The sequence below is a fragment of the Salmo trutta genome, chromosome 2 (assembly GCF_901001165.1).
Source record: "Salmo trutta chromosome 2, fSalTru1.1, whole genome shotgun sequence".
NCBI lineage: Eukaryota > Metazoa > Chordata > Actinopteri > Salmoniformes > Salmonidae > Salmo > Salmo trutta.
The window spans coordinates 54,512,146-54,536,929 of NC_042958.1; the positions used below are offsets into that span (position 1 = coordinate 54,512,146).

Below are 24,784 nucleotides of genomic sequence, written 5' to 3' on the forward strand. Positions count from 1 at the left end.
GACTGAAGAGGAGCTTTTTAAGTATAAAATGTTCCATTCAGGCTATCGTATGTCTTTGTCAAGTAATGTTTTTACTGTGCCTCCTAAAGAATAAACAAACTCAGCAAAAAAAGAAATGTCCTCTCACTGTCAACTGCGTTTATTTTCAGCAAACTTAACATGTGTAAATATTTGTATGAACATAACAAGATTCAACAACTGAGACATAAACTGCACAAGTTCCACAGACATGTGACTAACAGAAATGGAATACTGTGTCCCTGAACAAAGGGGGGGGGGGCTCAAAATCAAAAGTAACAGTCAGTATCTGGTGTGGCCACCAGCTGCATTAAGTACTGCAGTGCATCTCCTCCTCATAGACTGCACCAGATTTGCCAGTTCTTGCTGTGAGATGTTACTCCACACTTCCATCAAGGCACCTGTAAGTTCCCGGACATTTCTGGGGGGAATGGCCCTCACCCTCACCCTCCGATCCAACAGGTCCCAGACGTGCTCAATGGGATTGAGATCCGGGCTCTTCACTGACAATGGCAGAACACTGACATTCCTGTCTTGCAGGAAATTACGCACAGAACGAGCAGTATGGCTGGTGGCATTGTCATGCTGGAGGGTCATTTCAGGATGAGCCTGCAGGAAGGGTACCACATGAGGCAGGAGGATGTCTTTCCTGTAACGCACAGCGTTGAGATTGCCTGCAATGACAACAAGCTCAGTCCGATGATGCTGTGACACACCACCCCGGACTATGATGGAACCTCCACCTCCAAATTGATCCCGCTCCAGAGTACAAGCCTCGGGGTAAAGCTCATTCCTTCGACGATAAATGCAAATCCGAGACTCGTCAGTGAAGAGCACTTTTTGCCAGTCCTACATTTTACATTTTAGTCATTTAGCAGACGCTCTTATCCAGAGCGACTTGCAGTAGTGAATGCATACATTTCATAAATTTTTTTCCCATACTGGTCCCCCGTGGGAAACAAACCCACAACCCTGGTGTTGCAAACACCATGCTCTACCAACTGAGCCACACGGGACCGGGTCCAGTGACGGTCCAGTGACGGTGATTGTGCCCATAGGCAATGTTGTTTCCGGTGATGTCTGGTGAGGACCTGCCTTACAACAGGCCTACAAGCTCTCAGTCCAGCCTCTCTCCGCCTATTGCGGACAGTCTGAGCACTGATGGAGGGATTGTGCTTTCCTGGTGTAACTCGGGCAGTTGTTGTTGCCATCCTGTACCTGTCCCGCAGGTGTGATGTTCAGATGTACCGATCCTGTGCAGGTGTTGTTACATGTGGTCTGCCACTGCGAGGACAATCAACTGTCCATCCTGTCTCCCTGTAGCTCTGTCTTAGGCATATCACAGTAAGAACATTGCAATTTATTGCCCTGGCCACATCTGCAGTCCTCATGCCTCCTTGCAGCATGCCTAAGGCACGTTCACACAGATGAGCAGGTACCTTGGACATCTTTCTTGTGGTGTTTTTCAGAGTCAGTAGAAAGGCCTCTTTAGTGTCCTAAGTTTTCATAACTGTGACCTTAATTGCCTACCGTCTGTAAGCTGTTAGTGTCTTAATGACCGTTCCACAGGTGCATGTTCATTAATTGTTTATGGTTCATTGAACAAGCATGGGAAACAGTGTTTATACCCTTTACAATGAAGATCTGTGAAGTTATTTGGATTTTTACACATTATCTTTTAAAGACAGGGCCCTGGAAAAGCGACGTTTTTTGTTGTTGCTGAACTTACAATACTGGTACATAGAACAACAAGACACAGCCATTGTAAGACAGGAACATAATTACCAGACTGGCATTTTCTGTTGGCTCACTGTGACTGTGATTTTGTTGTTTGGCAATGGCTTAGTGAATAATGTTTTTGTCTCAGTTAACGCAGCCCTGAATACACTATATATATAAAAGTGGACACTCCTTCAAATTAGTAGATTGGTCTATTTCAGCCACACCCGTTGCTGACAGGTGTGTAAAATCTAGCACACAGCCATGCAATCTCCATAGCAAACAATGGCAGTAGAATGGCCTTACTGAAGAACTCAGACTTTCAACGTGGCACCGTCATAGGATGCCACCTTTCCAACAAGTCAGTTCGTCAAATTTCTGCCCTGCTAGAGCTGCCCCAGTCATCTGTAATTGCTGTTATTGTGAAGTGGAAACGTCTAGGAGCAACAACGGCTCAGCCGCAAAGTGGTAAGCAACACAAACTCACAGAATAGGTGTGCTGAAGAATGTAGCGTGTAAAAATCGTCTGTCCTCGGTTGCAACACTCACTACCGAGTTCCAAACTTCCTCTGGAAGCAATGTCAGCACAATAACTTTTCGTCGGAGCTTCATGAAATGGGTTTCCATAGCTGAGCAGCCGGACACAAGCCTAAGATCACCTTGAGCAATGCCAAGCATCGGCTGGAGTGGTGTAAAACTCTCCGCCATTGGACTCTGGAGCAGTGGAAACGCGGACTCTGGAGTGATGAATCACGCTTCACCATCTGGCAATCCGATGGACGAATCTGGGTTTTGCGCATGCCTGGAGAACTTTACCTGACCAAATGCATAGTGCAAACTGTAAAGTTGTGTGGAGTATGAAAAATGGTCAGGGGCTGTTTTAAATGTTTCGATCTAGGCCCCTTAGTTCCAGTGAAGGGAAATCTTAACGCCACAGCATACAATGACATTCTAGACGATTCTGTGCTTCCAGCTATGTTGCAACAGTTTGGGGAAGGCCCTTTCCTGTTTCAGCATGACAATGCCCCCCGTGCACAAAGCAAGGTCCATACATAAATTGTTTGTCAAGATAGGTGTGGAAGAACTTGACTGGCCTGGACACTGCCCTGATTGCAACCCCATCGAACACCTTTGGGATGAATTGGAATGCCCGACTGCAAGGCAGGCCTAATCGCCCAACATCAGTGCCCAACCTCACTCATGCTCTTTTGGCTGAATGGAAGCAAGTCCCCGCAGCAATGTTCCAACATCTAGTGGAAAGCCTTCCCAGAAGAGTGGAGGCTGTTATAGCAGAAATGGGGAGACCAACTCAATATTAATGCCCATGATTTTGGAATGAGATGTTCGACGAGCAGGTGTCCACATACTTTTGGTCATGTAGTATAGGTATGCGTCATCATACGATTTTAAGTGGATTCTCAAAATAACTTAATTCCTATTAAGTATTTAACATGATGAGGAATGAGCGCTGTCTCCTTACAAAAATGTACCATGTTACTACTACTATGGTACTTTCACTTATACCATGGTATAGTCGGAATCATAGAAATGTATCATGGTTTTAACCTTAAAGTATAATTTGTACTACCATGATACTGCGATTGTACCTAAATATTACTATAGTATTGCATACTTTATACCATGGTATAGGTGAGGATCATGGAAATACCATGGTTTTTAACCTGCATTCTACATTCTACCATGGTAATGCACAATTATGATAATTGGTACCAAAAATGATCATATCATACCATCTTGTGAGTTACTATGGTACAATAGCAGTATAATGCATTAAATAAATAAACCCCCCCCAAAGTCAAAAAAGGTTAGTTGGTATTATATTGATGCAATTACAGTATATACCAGTATGGGCAAGTTTCTGATAAAGTCAGAGGCATTATGCTATTATTGTTGTTCCTAGTTTGTCTGTAACATCAAATAAAAAGGGAAATAGTTGCTGTCAAAAAGGGGTAATACTTTCTGTAGTAATACAACAGTTTTTGGTCATCTTTGGGTTCCCTGTGTTGCCAACCAGAAATGTGGGAGAATGTACCAGTCAAAAGACACACCAACTCATTCAAGGGTTTTTCTTTATTTTAATTGAGTACTTTTTTCACCCCTGTACTTAAGTACATATAGAAGCAGATACTTTTAGTATTTTACTAAAGTAGTATTTTACTGGGTGACTTTCACATTCATTTGAGTAATTTTCCATTAAGGTATCTTTACTCTTACTCAACTATGACCATTGAGTACTTTTTCCATGACTGTTCCATTTTTTTTAACTTAACCTTTATTTAACTAGGCAAGTCAGATAAGAACAAATTCTTATTTACAATTAGGACAAATTTTAACCTTGTCAGCTCGGAGATTCAATCTAGCAACCATTCAGTTACTAGCCCAACACTCTAACCACTAGGCTACCTGCCGCCCACATGTAATTAAGCCAAAATTACTGACACTTTTCATAAACGGCTGGCAGTAAAAATGTACATTCAGTCTGGCTGGCTGAAACCAGAATGAGCTTTCTCAGGAAGCTAGCTCTGTTATACAGATGAAAGATGGAGCAGTATTAAATCAATGCAAACAGCCCTACACTACAAACAACGGAAAAAACAACACAAAAGCACCCGACGCCATAAGCACATCTGTAATGTGGCATCTGACTATTGATGATAATCAACCTCCTTTTGATCCACCCCTTCCTCTCTTCTCCTCTGTTCCCCCAACGGTTCACACCATTCCCAGAGTTAATCCACTATGTTATGTACATTTACAAAATCGTCAGATGATCCAAATGTGGTGCCATGCTAGAGCGGCACTAACGCAGGCGGCGCTCCCTGTGATCCCACACAGGTGTTGGCTAATCTGCCTTCCAGAGGAGAGGGGCTTGCAGGCTTTTTTGGAGCTGCTGGAGGATAGCCTGGAACTGTGATGTGAGGTGCCTTTTGTTGGCCTCTCCTGAAGCGAACTGTCTCAGAGCATCAAGCAGCTCCGGGAATTACTCAGCATTATATAAAGCCCGCGGAGACTCAGCCAAAGTCACGCAGGGATTTACAAAACATCCAGTTCAAATGAGGCACCACTTCTTCTCTCTGTGCCCCCTCTATCTCCCTCCAACTCCCCATCCTCCACATGCACGTTCAAAGTCGTTGACTGAACTGATGGCGTTTATCAGGAATCATAGGCCAGTAAAGCCACAAGCAAATACAACCAAGCGGGCGAGCTTAAGATGATAGACCACAGTAGCCTTTTTTTTAAGCACTAATGCTCTGTAAATATGCGACTCTTTCTAGTATGGGTTCGGGGTATATCCTTATTTAAGTGTTCTCGCCAGGCTTACGCAATCACTGCCTTTAAATACGCAATCGCGGAGTTCACTTGTTTAACTGAACGTTGTTGAACGTAGCAGATAGGAACTACAAGATGGAACTTAGTAATTGATAACACTTTATTACATGTCTTGGGCGGATAGTAAGAGTGACTGATTTGTGAGTGGAGTTGTCCTCAGTTGCTCCACTCTGAAAGCCTAGCCATGCACTCCTGGGGGAACTGTTTGTGTAAATAAATCTGCCTGGGCTCATGAGGCTCCTGTATTCTGGAGGGTGTCTCGATAATATCATCACACCATTTGAATGACACAGTGAGTGGTAAGGGAGCTGTAAAAGTAATAGAAGCTTTTTGAATGAGGAGTTCCTGGGAGTGACTCAGCTGATTTCGGGCCAGACATAAATGAAATCACCTCCGCAGGCTGATATTGGTTTATTTATACTAAGGCTGGCATTAATATCATGACAGTGGGCATAAAGAAGTGCGACAGTAATCAACCACCCTCACTTTATGACTTGTGATTTTGTAAAGCTATACCACTAAATATAATGAAATTGCTGCGGACCAAACGCCTAGACTGGGAAAATACATGCATAAACAAAATTATGAAGGTCAGAAAGAAATGAATGGCTTAAGCTAGCGCTAAGAGGCTAAGTGAGCAGATCAGGTCTGCCACAGGGGGCGTTGAACTGGTGTTCAACTTGAATGCCCTGCATTCAAGGCACTGTCCAGCGTCAGTATAGGCTAATGCATGTTAACACTGATAGAGATCATGAAATATTATTGTGGCAAACCCTGACCCTGGGTATCCACTCAAGCAATTAACTCTGACCCCCTATAAATGACCCCTCGCCAACATAATAATATATAAAATACTATTGAAATGACCCCTTATAACCCAAACATAATGATATGGCTACTACAGTATGTTAGCTCCAGACAGCATTGTAAACCATCAGGCAGAAAGGAATGCAGCAACCCATGTGTAGCAATATGAGGTCACGTCAGAACCCCGTGGGTCAACACAAAATCATTCAGCCCTCGTTGCTTCTCACCTCATACTCCCTTTTACATTATATATTTTTTTACAAAAGTCAGGAGGCTTTTGTTCCAGCTGGCTGGCAGGTGGCTCTTATTGTTGCAGGTGAAAACAGGAGGTCCCAGGATGCATCCTAAGTTGAACACTACTCCAAAAGTAGTGCAATACTTTTGACCAAAGCCCTATGGACCCTGGTTTAAAGTAGTGCACTATACAGGGGGTAGGGCGTATTTTGGGACACCGTCCCAGTCAACACTGGAGCCAGCCCAGCTCCAACCATGTCTGTGATTGGGAGTCCATATTTGATGTTGCCCAACTGTTGTCTCATGCTTGGCGGAACATTCGGCGGAGCACTGTGTGACAGACGGAGCAGATCAATGCACCCGGCAAATCAATTCAGTGGACTATAGCTGTGGTGTGTTTTCCCCCCACCTCGCCACATCTCTTCATTCTATAGAGACACGCTGTCTAAATCCTGAGTCTCAACACCTTCAACAGTATAATGACATTCCATAGCCCAGCCAATAACCCTGTAGTCAGATAGGAGTAGGGGGAAGAAGTGCCACATTCCTGGGTGAGGCTGGAAAGCTGTGAAGTTGAGAGATGAGGAGGCAGAGTGGGGCATGTTTGTTAATTCATTCATTCATTTCTAACTAGGTTATTTTGCACAAGACTGTTGAGAGCAGTGCTATGTAGCAAGTCTCGTGTGTGGTATAACCAAAAAGGTTTCGCAGTCAGCTATGATGGCGACAGCAGAGCAGTAAACATTGTTTCAGCAGTTTACCAACCATGTGCCAACCAAAAATGGTCTACTCCACACTGTTTGTGGGACTGAAGTTTAAAAAAAGAACTGAAATGCTATTTCTGCATTTCCAGCAGCATCAGTGTACATATCTCTAAAACGGGTTGAGGGATTTGCCCTTTTGTCCTTTTGTAAGCAAACCAGCAAAGAGGGAATTGTCTGTACTTTATGAGGCGAAACAGGGTTTCCATGAGGAAGTGACTGAGAAAGAGAATGAGAGAGAGTATGACAGCAAAACAAACACAGAGAAAGATAAACACACAGACAGAAAGCGAATTTCAGTGAAAGGCGAAGAGAGAGAGGGGATGAAAGACAGACAGAATGAAAGGGAAAATGAGCACGGAGGTTGAGAGAGGGGCTGGGGAGGCAAGGGAGGCAGGGGGGAGATGGGATGGAAGCAGCAATGCAATCCAAGGTCTCTCCTTAATCATCATCACTCAGCTGTCAGGCCTGGGCCATGCTGGAGCCAGGCCTAGACACCCAAACCCAGACCCCATCTGCTCCTAATAAACTTAAAGGACTTAATTTGAATAAATGTGCCTTCTTCGTCTCCCCTCACTTATTTAATGCATTTGCTCATCAAAGGGAGTGATATTGTTGAGGCTGGGTTTGGATAGAGTGGTGGGGAGGAAAAAGCTGGCTTGTACATGCCTGTGTATGCTAAAAATCATTTGTTGAGTCAGATGGTTTGGTGACAACCATCTTTTGTGCTCTGTTAGGATTTTACCTTGTGAAGTATAGTGTTGTGCAATTTCCTTTCATAATGTCCACCTGAATGTTTGTTTTCCTGAAGAACAGGAAGACATTATGCATCCTCCTCTTAATATAGAAATATTACGATGCCGCATTTACTAAAACAACAAATTAAGACGCACAACACAAGAAGACATAATAACCATTTCTAATCCATTGCTCTTCTTCATATAGACAGAGTGCAACGTCTGTAAATTCATGATAAATAACAGAATAACAGCCAGAAACGTTAATATCTTACCCTTACCGTAACCTTTGCCACAAACACATGCACTGCAATCTGCTATACTGTTCAGAGAATCCACATCCCCCAGTTTCTATTGAAACACATCCTCAAGTTTCATCAGCTCTAGAAAAGCAGTCGAATATGGCAGTATGCAGTCATCCGACAATATTGAAACAACTGGGTTATGCTGATAAAGACCCTGGTTCAAGGGCATCACTGAAGCAAACCAAACATAGACAGGTTGAACTTCTGACCTTTTCTGATGCCGCTCTATACCTTCACAAATATAGACTCATATAGTGGAACGATATAAAATATAGAAAATAGAATCCTTATCTAAAAGCATTGAGCTGAAAGGAACATGCTGTGAAATCGTGGATCCTATCATGAAGCTGCTGTACAGTACATTTCATCATACTAAAATCAGACTCATTTGATCCTGATTAACATGATTAACATGATTTGATAAGTATCAGGAACAGGTGGTTCGTTGATGAGTAAGACAGCCTCTCTCCCTCTCTCCCACTTCTCACAGCGAGAGCTTCCCATGTGACGGTGAGTAAGCTCTATTTCCTCCATCCGATCACTCAACTCTGAGAGGCTTCATTGATTGGAGCACTTTTGTCGTCGGAGACAGACCATCCTGCAGCCCTCGCCCCCTCACCTCTCGTCATCAACCTCCTTCCACAATACTCTAGAATCCTTTTAGTGCCAGCCTTGAAGCATGTCCACTAGCTAGTCACTCCATACTCCACACTTACCATACTCGTTGTCATAGAAGACAATGAACTTCTGCCAGCGCAGCTCGCCGACCAGGGTGAGCATTACGTCGTTGAGACGGACGGGCGGGCGCGCCGCCAGGGTGTAGCGTTGGCCGTCGGGGCTGGGGTTGAGCTGGCAGGTGGTGCGTGGCGAGCCCTCGCCACTGCGCTGGACATACACGTGTGGGATGTGCATTGCGTCAGTCAGGGATTGGAGGGCGCTGGCCGAGGCACAACCGGTAGAGGTGACCAGAGCCAGGATGCCCTGGGTCATCAACTCGCAGGCTAGAAAGAGAAGAAAGAGAGAGAGAGAGAGAGATAGAACAGATTAGTACAGTGAAGTCAGCAGCACATTCATCTAATTATAAAACACATTGTCATAAGAAGACAAGGAGTTTGAAATGTAAAATATGAAATCAAATTCTAGTCTTCAGTGAATACTAATGCTCACATTACAGCTCTGAATGCATTGCCTTGGTCAACATGAGATCATTATTAAGAAGAAAATTACAGTTATTATAGAGAGTGTGACAGAGTCAATTGCTTTGTGACTTCTCTGTGCAATCCCTCCATTTTGATACACAACCACTGCTTGTAAGAGTGACACTAGGCTTTGACAGTGCTACAGTCAACAGTCAACACGCTGCATTACAGTAACTATAAAAGGATATAAAAGTCCCAATACCCTGTAAAATCTCCACTCTCTCTCGCCTTGATTAGTATGACCTTTCCCCAAATCTTCTCCATTATATAGCTCACACACTCTCTCTCTCAGACTTGCCAACCTTGACTGCTCTTCGTCTGAGATTTCCTACAGAGTTGGGGCTAATTATTTCCGGTTGAGGGATTTCCAAAGTTTCTCTAAAGGTCATTAAAAAATGAAGCACAGAGGCCTTTGAGTGATCTCAAGCCCGTCCGTGCACTGCACCGCCAGTCCGCGACAAAGGAGAAAAGTCACTCTCACACTAACACTCTCCCACTGCAAAGGGCTTATGTTATGTTATCCGCCACAGTTTGAGTAGGACCTCCAGAGACAAGGGCTGCATCTAAAATGGCACCCTATTCCATACATACTTTAGTGCACTACTTTTCACCAGTGCCCTATGGGACTTGATCAAAAGAAGTGCACTATATAGGGTGCCATTGTGGACCGAACCCTAGGCTTGGACTGGGTGAATCTACAGAGTATAACAGCAACGCTTTGGCTTTTAAACAAATACTGCTAATGAGGAAGTAATTAGAGCACAGCACTCTTCACAGACCCAAAGCATGATTGATCTGCTTCACTTCCTATGTCTTTAAAATAATGTATTTAAAGGAAAATCCCTCCTGTTCCTTTCCCTTGTTTCCCTGGTGACCGACACATCCCAGGACGAACACCGCCCGGCCCAGTCCCCTTACCTCCACATCAGCCAACATAATGGATCCGCCAGTTGGATTTCCTTGGCAGTGTCACTGTTTTAAAGCTACTCAAATGGAGTCGAATGAAAATGAAATTTAAAGTGCCTCTGTAAAACCTGCTGGGATCGATACACGGTTGGGCCAAAATAGCGAGCGAAAGAAAGCAAAATAAAAGGAGTGAGTGGGGCCAGGGTGGGGAGAGGAGTAGGATTCAATAAAAGGAGTGAGTGGGGCCAGGGTGGGGAGAGGAGGAGGATTCATCGAATTAATCGCTGACACAAGACAAAGGGACGGCTCATTGTGTGGCTGGCTATTACTCAAGGTCAATTGAGTTTTAATTCCTGTTACACTGAATTAAAAGCTCTGCATTGGTGGTTGGTCTTCATCAATAGGACCTCTGCTCACTGTCTATGTGCCCTCTGATCCTCCTATAGACAGGCTTTCACACACACACACACACACACACACACACACACACACACACACACACACACACACACACACACACACACACATACACTGGTCAATATCGTAGCTTCAGGTTCTGGCCCCTAAATAGTTCAATAGACACCTATTATTAGTGTATTATTAGTGTGGAATCAATTGTCCAGACTCTAGACAGACCACTAATGTCTTTTTGGAGGAGTTATAATTGCTCATGAGTTTTCCCCCGAAAATCGCTAACGTGCGCAACAAAACAAATTGTATTTATAAAGTACCAGTCTTTCACACGACCAGTCTGTGTGCGGGTTATGTCCTTCCTCAAAACAAAGGAACTACAACAGAGCTGTTTCTGAGCATTGATTTGCTGAGTCATACAAATTCAATATCATTGAAATGAATGCATCTGGATGGTAGACGCCCAAAATAGTAGACCACAAGAAATGCTATGGAGAACGGGGAGAACGGTAGTGCACAGGAAAGAGGATCTTGAGGGCTAAGGGCATATATCCAAATGTCATTTTCCATTTTCGTCCTTGGTGCTCAGGGACAATAAATCAGGCCAGGAAATGAACATGATTCAAGAGACTAGTTAATGTGACATCCAGGAAGATATCATCGGAGTCACAGAAGAGGGCTACACCAGACTGCTGTAAATTGAACACATGCTTCACCGGATTATGGTGAGTGGGTTTCATCTGCTCTACATCAATTGGGTCCCAGAACAGAGCAGAGAGTGAAACGACGTCCCTAAGGAAACGCAACCTGAAATCTCAGGTGTCTGCAATCTCCCATATTGCTTATTCAAGAAATAAGATGACCCTGTATCCCACCAATCTAAAGTTTGCATACTGTTCTATATTCAATCATTCAATGGCCTACTCCAACTTCAGTGGGCCCCTGGGCCTTTAATGTATGTAGACGATCAGCTTCATCTCATTTTAGTGCCAGTTCACTTAAGAAGGGGCACCAATGGGTTGGAATTCTAATCAACAGCTCAAATGTGTGTGTGTGTGTGTGTGTGTTTGTGTGTGTTCATTTTTACACCTCTGCGCATCTCCCATCAATTCCCTAATCTTTCTTTGGTTCATTAGCGAAATGTTACAGGCGGATTGTGTGCGGCGTTAAGCCTCAGCTTTGATGAGTATTTTACAGATGACACAAGCTGCAACACTGTGCTGGGACAGCCACCGGTGGATGGGAGCGTCATTGGTAAGAAGTAACGATCTATTAACGGTTGGAGGAGACATTAAGACATGCCAGAGGCTCCCATCCATCACCCATAGACATCTCAGGGACAATGCCATTTCTCACCAGTAAAACAGGGGGTTGGTTTGGGGGAAATTCAGACTGATGACGCGTGTTCCTACATAGCGCACTACTTTTGACCAAAGACCTCTGGCTCTGGCCAAATGTAGTGCACTATGTAAAGTAGTATCCTGTTGTTTACTGTGTTCTCTAATTGAAATGATGCAGTAATAAAACATTTTAATCTGGTTGGTCTCTAAGCCCTCCGTCAGAGTCTCTGGAACCATCTGTTGAGTGGATTTGGGTAATTTAACATCAACAGCATTGTCTCTCACTATTAATCCCACTCACTTGAACAACATTAAAACATTCAAGAAGAACACGTATTAGGTTCAAAGCAGACGCTTCATTCATTGACTTTTAAACGTCTTGTTTTAGATCAAAGATACAACCATGAAACAAACGTAAAGTATTCCTATGCTAGTGGGCTTTTGGATGCCTCGTGGAACAATCCGAATTCTCCTAGCCTGGTGGTCCAGACTATTTTTGCCTCTTTGCATTCGTTCATTGACATGCCAAACAAATATGTAATGGATAACAGTGATAGTTGGCTACAGCACATACAGAATACAACCAGGTTAGAATCCTCAGTGATAGTTGGCTACAGCACGTACAGAACAGGACCAGGCTTGAGTTAAAAATTCTCTGACCTGTCAAGTGTCTTTGAGAACACACAGACAGAGCCAGTCTCTCCAAGGGCAACAGTGTGTCTCTCAGAACAAAGAGAGGGTGGAGGTGAACTCCAGGCCCCGGCAGGAGAGGGCTGTTGGGGGAATAAGAGGGCTTGCATGGAGGCCTCACATCAAGGGCACATTCATTTCTCCTCTCTTTCCTCTTTTTCTTCCAGAAACTCCAACAGCGGAAGGATGGAAATGCTTATTGACTTCACAGTACCTCAGACATGGACGTCACCAGAAACTGGCTTTCGGAACTTTCACCCCGAATGATTTTGGGTCAGCCCCAAATCGTTTGCGCTTGCAGTCAACTGTCAACTGAATGCGGCACTTAGTTCATAGAGCTGTGGTTACATGAAACTCCCGAAGTTATCCAAACGTTATAATCAGGGGATGTAGGATGTAGTGCTGAGCGTGAATCGTCACTTCTCAGAATGGTGCCATGTCTTGCAAGATCACTTAATGATTAATTAGTATTGTACATAACAAACCTAATATAATAGCATGATAATGTCAGGCTACTGTAATACCAAAAACACCAGGTCATTTCTTAGGACGATTTAGGACGATTGTGCTGAAGTGTTTAACTCCATCTGCTCTGAAATGTGATTAGTTCAGCCGGTTAGCCACCCTGACATCGTTCAAAGGTCTAAATACATATTCCCATGAAACTGATTGAGATCAAATGGTTTGCATGCATGCAGCATGGACGTTTCACCTGTAAAATGTGAAGAATTCACGATTGACAGTGATGATGGCCTAATTTATAATAAGGTTGGCCTAATTTGGTGTTTTAGGATTTAAAAAATATAACGTTTTCCTTTAGCCACTTTCAGTACAGTATGTGTAGGCAATCATGTAATTTGGATAATGCATTCTATGTACATTATGTAACAGTTGTTAAAATATGTCATGAATTTCACCAGGTTCATATATTATGCATCCTGGGAATAGGGGAGCTTGTACTTGCGTTTTGCCCTGCGTGCTCCTGCTCAAATAATTCTGATGCACTATGAGAGGTAGGCAAACTTTTTCTGTCCTAAGGATCTGACCCTTTTTTTAAATTTTTGCCTAAAATAACATACCCAAATCTAACTGCCTGTAGCTCAGGACCTGAAGCAAGGATATGCATATTCTTGATACCATTTCAAAGACCACACTTAAGTTTGTGGAAATGTGAAATGAATGTAGGAGAATATAACACATTAGATCTGGTAAAAGATAATACAAATGAAAAAACCTTTTGTATTTTTTGTACCATCTTTTAAATTCAAGAGAAATGCCATAATGTATTATTGCAGCCGAGGCGCAATTTAGATTTTGGCCACTAGATGGCATCCGTGTAGGTGCAAAAGTTTAGACTGATCCAATGAATCATTGTATGTCTGTTCAAAATTTTATATTTTTGTTTTATATTTTTGTTACTTACAACTTCATGCTAATCACAGTAGCCTACGTTAGCTCAACTGTCCCGTGGAGGGGACACCGATCCCATAGAGGTTTAAGCACAAAGTCATGACACACAGTGTTTTGTTCATGAGTAATGTTGTATATTTAGAGTTTACTCATAAGTGGATGGTAATGTCAATATGCAATTGTAATTCTACTTTTTAGGATGATATAACCATTCTGAATTCAACATGTGGTTACTAGCCAGCTAAGGTATTGCATGTGCGAACGATGGCTATCTCCTCGACTGATCCAAGTCCTTTGCATTCTGCATCTATGTTGTAGAAAGAGGGGACAATTGGCAGAACATAATTGTTCTGTACAAATATTTTGTATTTTGGATGCAGAGAGAGAATTCTGATTCATTAAAATTAACTGATATCTGAAGTCCACATCTATAGTCTCAATCAATCACACACAACGCAGAGCTACATCTGTGCAGTACAGCTCCGGTTACATGTATATTCTAAAATCATTTTATACAATAGGCTTCATGTCGGTACCAACATTCATTCAGAAATGATGGCTTAATAATCTTTTTTTTTTTTACATTTTACATTTTTATACTTTTTTTTTAAAGCAATTGCCATGTGTGGGCAACTGATAATTCTAGCACGGTTTTGATTGGGACAGCGTCATTGCGCTGCTTTGAGACAAGAATGGGAACAAATCTTGATAAATCAATCAATGTCCGATTTTACTAGGGTACATTCATATGACTCACAATAAAAATGAATTGTATTCTTGAATATAACTAATATAAGGGCATAAGTGACAGTCCAATGAACATAAAAAAAGCATTTTAGGGAATTGTAATTGCTGTTTTATTTTTTGCAACTTCTTTTTGCTACTTTCAAAACCCACTTTTTCCATAGTAATTTGACATATGTTTTTATTGTTTTAAAAATGTCATAAGGCCTACATCGTTTCAATAACAATATACTGTAGCTGAACCCACTATTGGCTTCATTGATTTACTGAATTTATTCTCGTAATTGTAGGCTAGGCTACTTGCTGACAGTGTCACACCCTGATCTGTTTCACCTGTCTTTGTGATTGTCTCCACCCCCTCCAGGTGTCGCCCATCTTCCCCATTATCACCTGTGTATTTATGCCCGTGATCTCGGTCTGTCTGTTGTCGTTTCATCTTGTTTTGTCAAGCCAACCAGCATTTTTGTTCTTAGCTCCTGGTTTTCCCAGTCTCTCTTTTTCTCGCCCTCCTGATTTTGACCATTGCCTGTCCTGACTGTGAGTCCGCCTTCCTGACCACTCTGCCTGACCCTGAGCCTGCCTGCCAACCTGTACCTTTGCCCACCTCTGGATTGTTTGACCTCTGCCTACCCTGAGCCTACCTGCCGTCCGGTACCGTTGCCCCACCTCTGGTTTACTGACCCCTGCCTGCCTTGACCTGTCCATTGCCTGTCCCTGTTTGAATATTAAACCATTGTTAATTCAATGTGTCTGCATCTGGGTCTTACCTTGATTCCTGATAGATAGACTATTTTAAATATTATTGTAAAAGAAGGTCTAGCTACACAATAACCTCATATGCGGTTATTGACCGCAATCAATTTAATTAATAATAAGAAGTATTGATTAATTTATTTGGCCTTCGGGAGAGTAGGAGAGTGGAATGGAAGAAAACATAGCGTTGCAGGAAGTGGTGCTGGAAGTGCTGCAGATAAATTTGAATAAATGTGCCAACTTTTATAATTACTCCTGTTTCTATAAATAAATGAAATCATTGAAAATACTATCGCAGCATAATTTAGCCACAGAGGATCAATAGCTTTAAAAACAATTTGCTGTAGATTGTGTTTTGTCACATTCTGAGCGCATAGGCCTAGTTAGTCTACAGTCGGGAATCCTGCAATTAGGCAGCCAGTGCAGCAAATATAAAACAGCTGATTGTTGAGTTGTGGCTGTCAATGAACAGCAGGCAGCAGCTAGAAGGTATTTCACAATATTTCAAAATACAATTGAGGGGAAAAATCGGTTTGAATAGGTGAGTACTACTGGAAAGTTGGTGAACTATAATTTCCTACTCATGCTGTAGGCCTAAAATCTGTGTATCCACTCTTTTCATTGGCCTATGCTAATGGTTGCATTTAAGACATGGGTTGTTTTGTTTTATTGATCTCAGTATGTAAATGTCAGAGTAGCTTGTCATTTTGATCATTTGTGTGGTATAAAAAAATATTATTGTAATGGAGACATGTAAATGGACAAGGAATTTGCGGAAATTATTTTAGAAAATGCCTTTTTTTTCTTGGACCGACAAACCCTTCATCCCGTGGTCTTCAGGACTTTTATGAAACTGTGGTGATGGCCCTGCCTCAGAACCTCCCACCTAACCAAAGTACTAGAACTGCCCAGAAAGGGTCAAAGAGACTATATTTCATTGTTACAGGTAGGAAGGGGAGGAATCTCACAATAATGTATTGACAAAGGACCATCAATACCTTTTGATCAGGACATTGTTTGATCTATATGATTTGAAGTTTAAATCGTGATTGTTTCTGCATCACCCCTATGTCAATAGCAATCTTCTTCAATGAGGTTTAATAAGAATAAAGATAAAATAGATTATTTCTCAAAACAAGACAATACTTCATTACATATACTGTAGGTCAGGAAAATCTATTTCCCATTGAGCAAAACAAAGCTGATGTCTGACCCCTTCTCAGCTGTAAGTGTCAATTCAATGCCCTGTTTTTCCCTTTCATGCATGACCACAGCAATGCTTTTTTTTAAATTCCTTTTTGGGATTCTGAGAAGCTAGGTCAGAGCAGCATTTTGTGTGAAATGCAATGCTCGGATTGCATCACTTGTTGACTGCTGTATTCACATCTCCTTCATGGAACACTTGCCATCCAGGCAGAAAAGCATGCAGATTGTTGTGAGAGTGAATGGCCATTTGAATACTCATCACAATCATACAATACAAGAAGCCTTGGTGTGATAATCACAGAAAAGCCTTTTACCATCGCCAATGCACCTCGATGCCTTAAAAACAACACAGGAGTTTAATGAGGCAGTACTACCTGCACATCTAGATCAAAGAGATGAGCACTGCATGCTACTGAGGACTGCATGGAGTAGAGGCTTTTCTGACTACCTCCTCCTCACCCTCGCTTAAATTTGATTTAAATTCTACTTTTGCTCCTGCTAAAATGAGGAACTCGACAATAAACATGGTCAAGGGGAAATGAAATAATCCAAAACAAACCGGCTAGGAAGATGACAAATTCCCTGCTGTTGAGTCTGAACTCATCACGGTACAACATAATGATGGCGATGCTAACATAACGATGGCGATTCTAACGTTAGCCTAACTGAAACTGCTAGCATGGCTAACCCTGACTCACCCAGCCACGCCTGTTGCTGACGTGTATACAGTGCATTTGGAAAATTACTCAGACCCCTTTCCTTTTTCGACTTTTTGTTACGTTCAGCCTTATTGTAAAATGGATAAAATATATATCTACACAGAAAATCTTTGCAAAATTATTTAAAAAAAACTAAAACAAAAATACCTTATTTACATAAGTATTCAGACCCTTTGCTATGAGACTTGAAATTGAGCTCAGGTACATCTTGTTTCCATTTATCATCCTTGAGATGTTTCCACAACTTGATTGGAGTCCACCTGTGGTAAATTCAATTGATTGGACATGATTTGGAAAAGCACACACATGTCTATATAAGGTCCCAAAGTTGACAGTGCATGTCAGAGCAAAAACCAAGTCATGAGGTCGAAGGAATTATCCATAGAGCTTCGAGACAAGATTATGTTGAGGCAAAGATCTGCGGAAGGGTACCAAAACATTTTGGCAGCATTGAAGGTCCCCAAGAACACATTGGCCTCCATCAATCTTAAATGGAAGGAGTTTTGAACCACCAAGACTCTTCCTAGAGCTGGCCGCCCAGACAAACTGAGCAATCGGGGGAGAAGGGCCTTGTTCAGGGTAGTGACCAAGAACCTTATGGTCACTCTGACAGAGCTCCAGAGTTCTTCTGTGGAGATGGGAGAACCTTCCAGAAGGACAACCATCTCTGCAGCACTCCACCAATCAGGCCTTTATGGTAGAGTGGTCAGACGGAAGCCACTCCTCAGTAAAAGGAACATGACAGCCCACTTGGAGATTGCCAAAAGGCATCTAAAGGACTCTCAGACCATGAGAAACAAGATTCTCTGGTCTGATGAAACCAAGATTGAACGTCATGTTTGGAGGAAACCTGGCACCATCCCTACGGTGAAGCATGGTGGTGGCAGAATCATGATGTGGGGATGTTTTTCAGCAGCAGGGACTAAGAGACTAGTCAAGATCGAGGGAAAGATGAACGGAGCAAAGTACAGAGAGATCCTTGATGAAAACCTGCTCTAGAGCACTCAGGGCCTCAGACTGGTGCAACGACCCTAAGCACACAGCCAAGACAACGCAGGAGTGGCTTCGGGACAAGTCTCTGAATGTCCTTGAGTGGCCTAGCCAGAGCCTTGACTTGAACCCGATCGAACATCTCTAGAGAGACCTGAAAATAGCTGTGCAGTGACGCTCCCCATCCAACCCAACAGAGCTTGAGAGGATCTGCAAAGAATGGGGGAAACTCTCCAAAAACAGGGGTGCCAAGCTTGTAGCGTTATACCCAAGAAGACTTGAGGCTGTAATCGCTGCCAAAGGTGCTTCAACCAAGTTTATTTTTAATACATTTGCAAAAATGTATAAAAAAAACATTTGGTGCTTTGTCATTTGTGGTGTCGTGTGTTGATTGCTGAGAATTTTTTCAACATCTCTGGGATGAATTGGAATGCCGAACATCAATGGCCGACCTCACTAATGGTTTAGCGGCTGAAAGGAAGGAAGTCCCCGCAGAAATGTTCCAAAATCTAGTGGTAAGCCTTCCCAGAAGTGTGGAGGCTGTTATAGTAGCAAAGGGGGGACCAACTCCATATTAATGCCCTTGATTTTGGAATGAGATGTTTGACGAGCAGGTGTCCACATACTTTTGGTCATGTAGCGAATTTAACCTATATGCGACCCTAATGGTAGCTATGTCATAGGCCATATTATATCATCACATGTAACATTTTAAATCTTTGTGCACCGAATTTAGATGAATGTTTTCATCTCTTACCAGACTCATCGACCACACATTTAATTCTAGGTGTTGATTTTAACAGAGTATTGGATCCTTGTATGGATAGGCTTTCCACTCCAATGAACTCTATTAAACAATTAAAGTAGATACATTAATCTTGTTGATATTTGGATATTACACAATTTAACGGATAAGGATTACTCTTTCTTCACACATGTGCTTAACAAATACGAAAGAATTGACTTTGCTAAAACAAAGCCTCAATTCAACTGCCGATTTAATCCAACATTAGTCAACGATGAAACATTTTGCCAACAAACAGCCAATTTAATTACGGACTATATGTCCCAGAATGATACTGCTGATGCATCCAAATCCACTTTGTGGGAGGCCTTTAAGCCTGTGTGTTATGCGTAGGAATAATATCATATGGGGCTAACATGAAAAAACTTAGGCAGAGAAGATCATTAAAAATCGAAGCACAGCTCCCAGTGCTTGAGAGAGATTATATGGAGGCTTCTTTATCTTCCAAGTTGAATGACAATGAAACTCAAGTATGAATACAATAATATTCTTTATAACGATGTAAACACAATGCTATTACAGATTAAACAAAAACATTTTGAGTTTGGTGACAAGCCGGATAAACTACTGGAGCGCCAGCTGAGAGATTGTTGTGTGTGTGTTGGTGTTAGAGAGATACAGGCCAATGGAGCGATTCATAACATTAAATCTAGCACAGGAACTGTTGCTACGGACCCAAACTAAATTAATGAATGTTCACAAAGTTTTATCAAGACGTTAACACACCAAGGACCACTGTAGCCGCTGAACAAATTTCTGATTTCCTCCATCCTCTTTCCATACCTAAATGATGAGTCCGCTCAAAAGGAATGAAATGCTTTAGAAGAAGTTGCCTCTGTAGTAAACTCCTTCCCTAACCGGAAAGGGCCTGGCCCTGACTGCTTTGGTACAGACTTTCACAAAGCACATTCAGAAATGGTTACTACCCGCATGTTGAGGATGTTTAAACATTCTATTGCAACTCTCAGACTCTCAAAGTCTTTACACTCAACCAATATCTCCATAATATTGAAGAAAGATAAAGATGAAACAGATCCATCTTCTTATCGTCTGTGCTATAACCCTCATCGGATGCAATCTCACAGTGTTTATTAAAATACTAAATAACTGCATTTTGACAATAATTAATCATGATAAAACTGGTTTCATCCCGGGCCGATTTTCCTTTTCCAATGTTAGGCAACTGATGAAAAGCATGTATTCCAAACATGAAAAAGATTCCAAAATGTGCATTATAGCTTAATTTGAAACCTTTCATATCAAATTGTATTTGTCACATGCCCAGAATATAACACTATAATACAGTGAAATGCTTACTTACAAGCCCTTAACCAACAACGCAGTTTTAAGAAAATACCCCCAAAAAAGTGAGAGATAAGAATAACAAATAAAAGTGGAATGGAATTCTGACAGTATTGAAGGAGTTTGGTTTAGGGAAGAGATTTACATTTAAATAATTGAGCAGAAACTCTTATCCAAAGTGACTTAAAGGAACAATTAGGGTTAAGTGCCTTGCTCAAGGGGGCACAGACAGATTTGTTTTTACCTAGACGGCTCAGGGATTTGAACCAGTGAACTTTCCATTACTAGCCAAATACTTTTAACCGATAGGCTACCTGCCTTTTGGGTTGAAATGCTGTATACGTGCCTGACGGCTTCAGTTCTCACTAATTAAGCCAGGTTGCAGTTGTAAATGAGAACTTGTTCTCAACTGGCCTACCTGGTAAGATAAAGGTGAAATAAAATAAAAATTATACTGAACAAAAATATAAACATAACATATAAAGTGTTGGTCGCATGTTCCATGAGCTGAAATAAAGGACCCAGACATTTTCCATATGCACAAAAAGCTTATTTCTCTTAAATGTTGTGCACAAATTTGTTTACATCCCTATTAGTGAGCATGTCTCATTTGCCAAGATAATCCATCCACCTGACAGGTGTGGCATATCAAGAAGTTGATTAAAAACCATGACATTGTCACGCCCTGACCTGAGAGAGTCGTTTTGCACTGTTTGGTTAGGTCAGGGTGTGACATGGGGTGGGCATTCTATGTGTTGTATGTCTATGTTGTTTTTGCTTTATTGGCCGAGTATGGTTTCCAATCAGAGGCAGCTGTCATTCGTTGTCTCTGATTGGGAATCATACTTAGGCAGCCTTTTCCCCACCTGTGTTTGTGGGTTATTATTATTTCTGTGTGTACGCCACAGTTGCGGTGCGATGCGTTGCGTTTCTTGCTGTTTACCTGTTTATTGTTTTGGTTCGGTTTTCTTCAATAAAGCCTCTATCTATGATTGGCTGTGTTAACATTATTAAAAAGGTTTCTGTATCTCTTTCAGAATCTGCCTATATTTTTAACTACAGCTTTTATCAAATTCTAACATCCTGCCTTTTGTGTGGGGATAAAAAGTACACCTCATCTCTAAAAAACACAATCAAGCCCAAAGACCTAGGGCGTCTGAGCGTGCCATATTTTCAGCATTACTATTGAGCAGCAAATGCTAGAGCATTGGTTTACTGGCAGGGTGCATATCCTGGTTTGGGGGATTCCTTTACCCTTTCATGTCTTGCTATTGAGGAAGATATTCACAATTACCTCTCTTCCCGCACTCTTTCTCTCATCAACCAAATGATGGTTAATGAGAACAGAAGTGCCGCACTGTATGTGACAAACTGATGGTGTTAAATGAATAAATTAATTGGGTTATTATCAAAATAATTGTTTTCCAGTGGTGGAATATCTCCTGCAGTTCCTCAGTTCACGCACCTTAGATGAACTGTACAGTACAGTACGTGACAACCTACCTGAGTTGAATGTAAAGTAAAAGTAATATAAAGAACACATTGCATCAATCGCTCAACAATGGTGTGTGTGATTAGAGTGTTATATTAAGTGCAGTATGAGATTCAGAAAGGCTGTTTAAACACCCAACCACCTCTTTAGTGCTAAAGTATTCAGCCCAAAGTGCAGTTATCGTCTGCCATTGTAATGGGTTAGGACTTCCAAATTCTGTTTATGAGTTTAGAAATACAGGGAATACATTTCACAATTTTTTGACACAAACACTTTAGAAGTGTGACCTGAAAGAGTGGTGATGACATGAAGTGTTGGCAGACTTTAAGAAAACATCAAGGTTATAAAGAAACTCCAAATGAACAGAGGAGAAAAGAGGACAGCTCACAGGGTAAATATAGACACAGGTCGTTTTAGAAATGTCACACTCAATGCTGGCATTGTGCGTGTCTCAAAACTCTAATGCATTCAAAAGTACATTATAGATCCCATAGGCGATGACTGAAGTCTTCAGAATCACTCCAACTATCCTTTTCCTATCGTTGCCTATCTATCTTCACTGGCACTAACTGTGTCTGAAATGGACATGAATAGAGTAGACCTGTCTCTCCATCTGTCTTGGAGGACCTGTCCTCCCTATCTGATTACCATTCTCTTTCAAAGAGGTTTGTCCAGTCTGCCTGGCCAGATAAGAGGAGTCTAGGTCAGAGGAAACCTGGAGACAAAGCCTCTCACGTCAGCAACAAGACGATAGCACTGCCCTTAACTGAAGCAAAACTCAATTTTCTGATGCCAAGTCTAGAGAGAGTCTACAGAGACACCCACCCACATACACCCACACATACATATGCGCACACATTTTTTTTCTATTATATCTGCTGTTCTTTAGAGAGTGGAGCCCGGGGCATCATCTTTATGTCTTGGTGGGGTTTGTTTTTTCCTCTCTCCATGTCTCTCTTTTTAAAGTTACTGGTTTATCCACTCACATGCCAGTTGAGCTTGTGACTGCAGAAGTACAAGAAATGTCAAATAGGCAGCAATGCTGAGCCTCTGTCGACTCTTGCTTCCACCCTGAAGTAGGCTGGACAATAACGTCAACGGTGCCACAGTGCTCAATATAACTAATAGGAGTTGGCAGGGTGAAAAATGCCCTAAAACAAGGCCTGTTTATTTTTTTTTACTTCAAAACTACGGCAAGCAGCTGGGACATACGGTAATATTATGAAACTGGGCTCCATGGCGGATGTAATTAATTTGTTTTTATCCGAAAGAAAGCGTTGTTAAAAATGTAATGTGTCCAGAGATAAAAAAAGACACTACCTTTCAACCGACCCGAGCGCCAGGCCAGGGTCTGGGACAAATTAGCTCGGCAGCATTTGGCTAACGTAGCTCAATCACTGTAGAATGTCAGCATCCCCTTTTAATAACATGCTCTTTTTAAATTGGTCAAATGTGTTGGAGCCTGATAAAGCTGATTGGTTCCCTTAATAGACCTCATGGGCTATGCGAAGAATGTGAACCCATTTGGGTATACCCAGAAGGTTCCAGGAATCAATTTGAATGTAATATCTTAGGGCAGCAGTTCAAATGACCACATTCATGATGGCTTTAAATGACATGTGATTTTCAAGGGCTTAGACAATGGATATACTGTAGATGTTCTGCTTGAAATGGAATTCTGCCGATAATAGTTATTGTTATACTGTTTTTCCAACATTGACCTTTTGTGAAGACAACAAAATAAACAGTTGAATTGGTGCAGATAAACTAGACAGCGAAATAGTATTTTCCCTGTAGTTTACTTTGGAAAGAAGACATTCTCTCCCCACAGCACAGTAAACCCATGCCTGTCCCAACACACCAACTCAATATGCACAGTGCATCTCGCTTTAATGCCCCTTACCTCCCCCTGAATATGCAGCAGCCAAACAAACAGTGTCATTCCTCATTTTAATACCTGGCTTAAATTACAGGACGTTTCATTGTGTTTTTTTACTGGGGCTTTTATGGATATGTTCAATCCATGTTATCACCTTGAATAATCCTGATGCCCTCCGAGACTCAATGTGTACCCGGCACAATCAGCTGCCTAGTTTCCTCTGAAATTGTACATCATGGTAGGGTAAGAGAAAGGTATGAGTTCTGGGAGGTTTTCAGGAGTTTCATCTATCTTGAACATCCTTGTATGCTAGCTCGAACTAAATGGGCAACCTGTTGCAGGAGCTAAGGTAGTAAATGATTCCATTGTCTAGTGGTCTATGTAACCTTTTCAGCTGCAAAAACAGTGCTGCCACCATCACTACATCCCACGCCAACTGCCCGTCCAATGGAATAATACAGTAATTAATCGTTCTGTCAATATTGGATCTCATGTCAGCCAGTAAGATGGGCTTTTTGAGGCCCATCTCTAGGCTCTGAGAAAAAAATCATTTGCATTCATTTTTGAGCAGGGTATTCATATTCACTGCAAACGTCATTTGGCTCCATTCAATTCCAAATAGATTGAAACAGAGAAATGGATTTGATTGATAGATTTTTTTTTATGCAAATCCTTTAGAAAGCAAAATTGAGCTGGACCCTTCCATGAATATTTTCCGAGGAACATACTACGTACATTCAACCTCAATTTCCATCAAAAATAAGTAGCCGTTGCTTACAGGTTGTAGAAATACATATGCTGGTAGATAGAGTATAGGTCAGGCTTTGTTCACTGAGGTCTGTGGTGTCTGCTAAGAGTGGTGATGATGACAAAGTCTGAATAAGAATAGAGGAAGGTTTTATAAGACCAGCCGAAGCCAGAACCATTGTGACACCCAGGCACTCGGACATTGAGATATTGATTAAAGGTTATAAAAGCAGCTGACATTTGAATTTAATTTGGCCTG

The 24,784-nt window shown here is 41.9% G+C and overlaps 1 protein-coding gene across 2 annotated transcripts in view; it reads right to left on the reverse strand.

The window, feature by feature from the left end:
- The window catches only part of grid1b (glutamate receptor, ionotropic, delta 1b), a 414,815-nt gene that overhangs the window by 216,658 nt on the left and 173,373 nt on the right, over positions 1-24,784 (reverse strand). For both annotated transcript variants that reach the window (XM_029705848.1, XM_029705837.1), the window contains exon 3: positions 8,649-8,933. In XM_029705848.1, the coding sequence (XP_029561708.1) occupies positions 8,649-8,933 (285 nt within the window). The remainder of the gene's footprint in view (positions 1-8,648; positions 8,934-24,784) is intronic.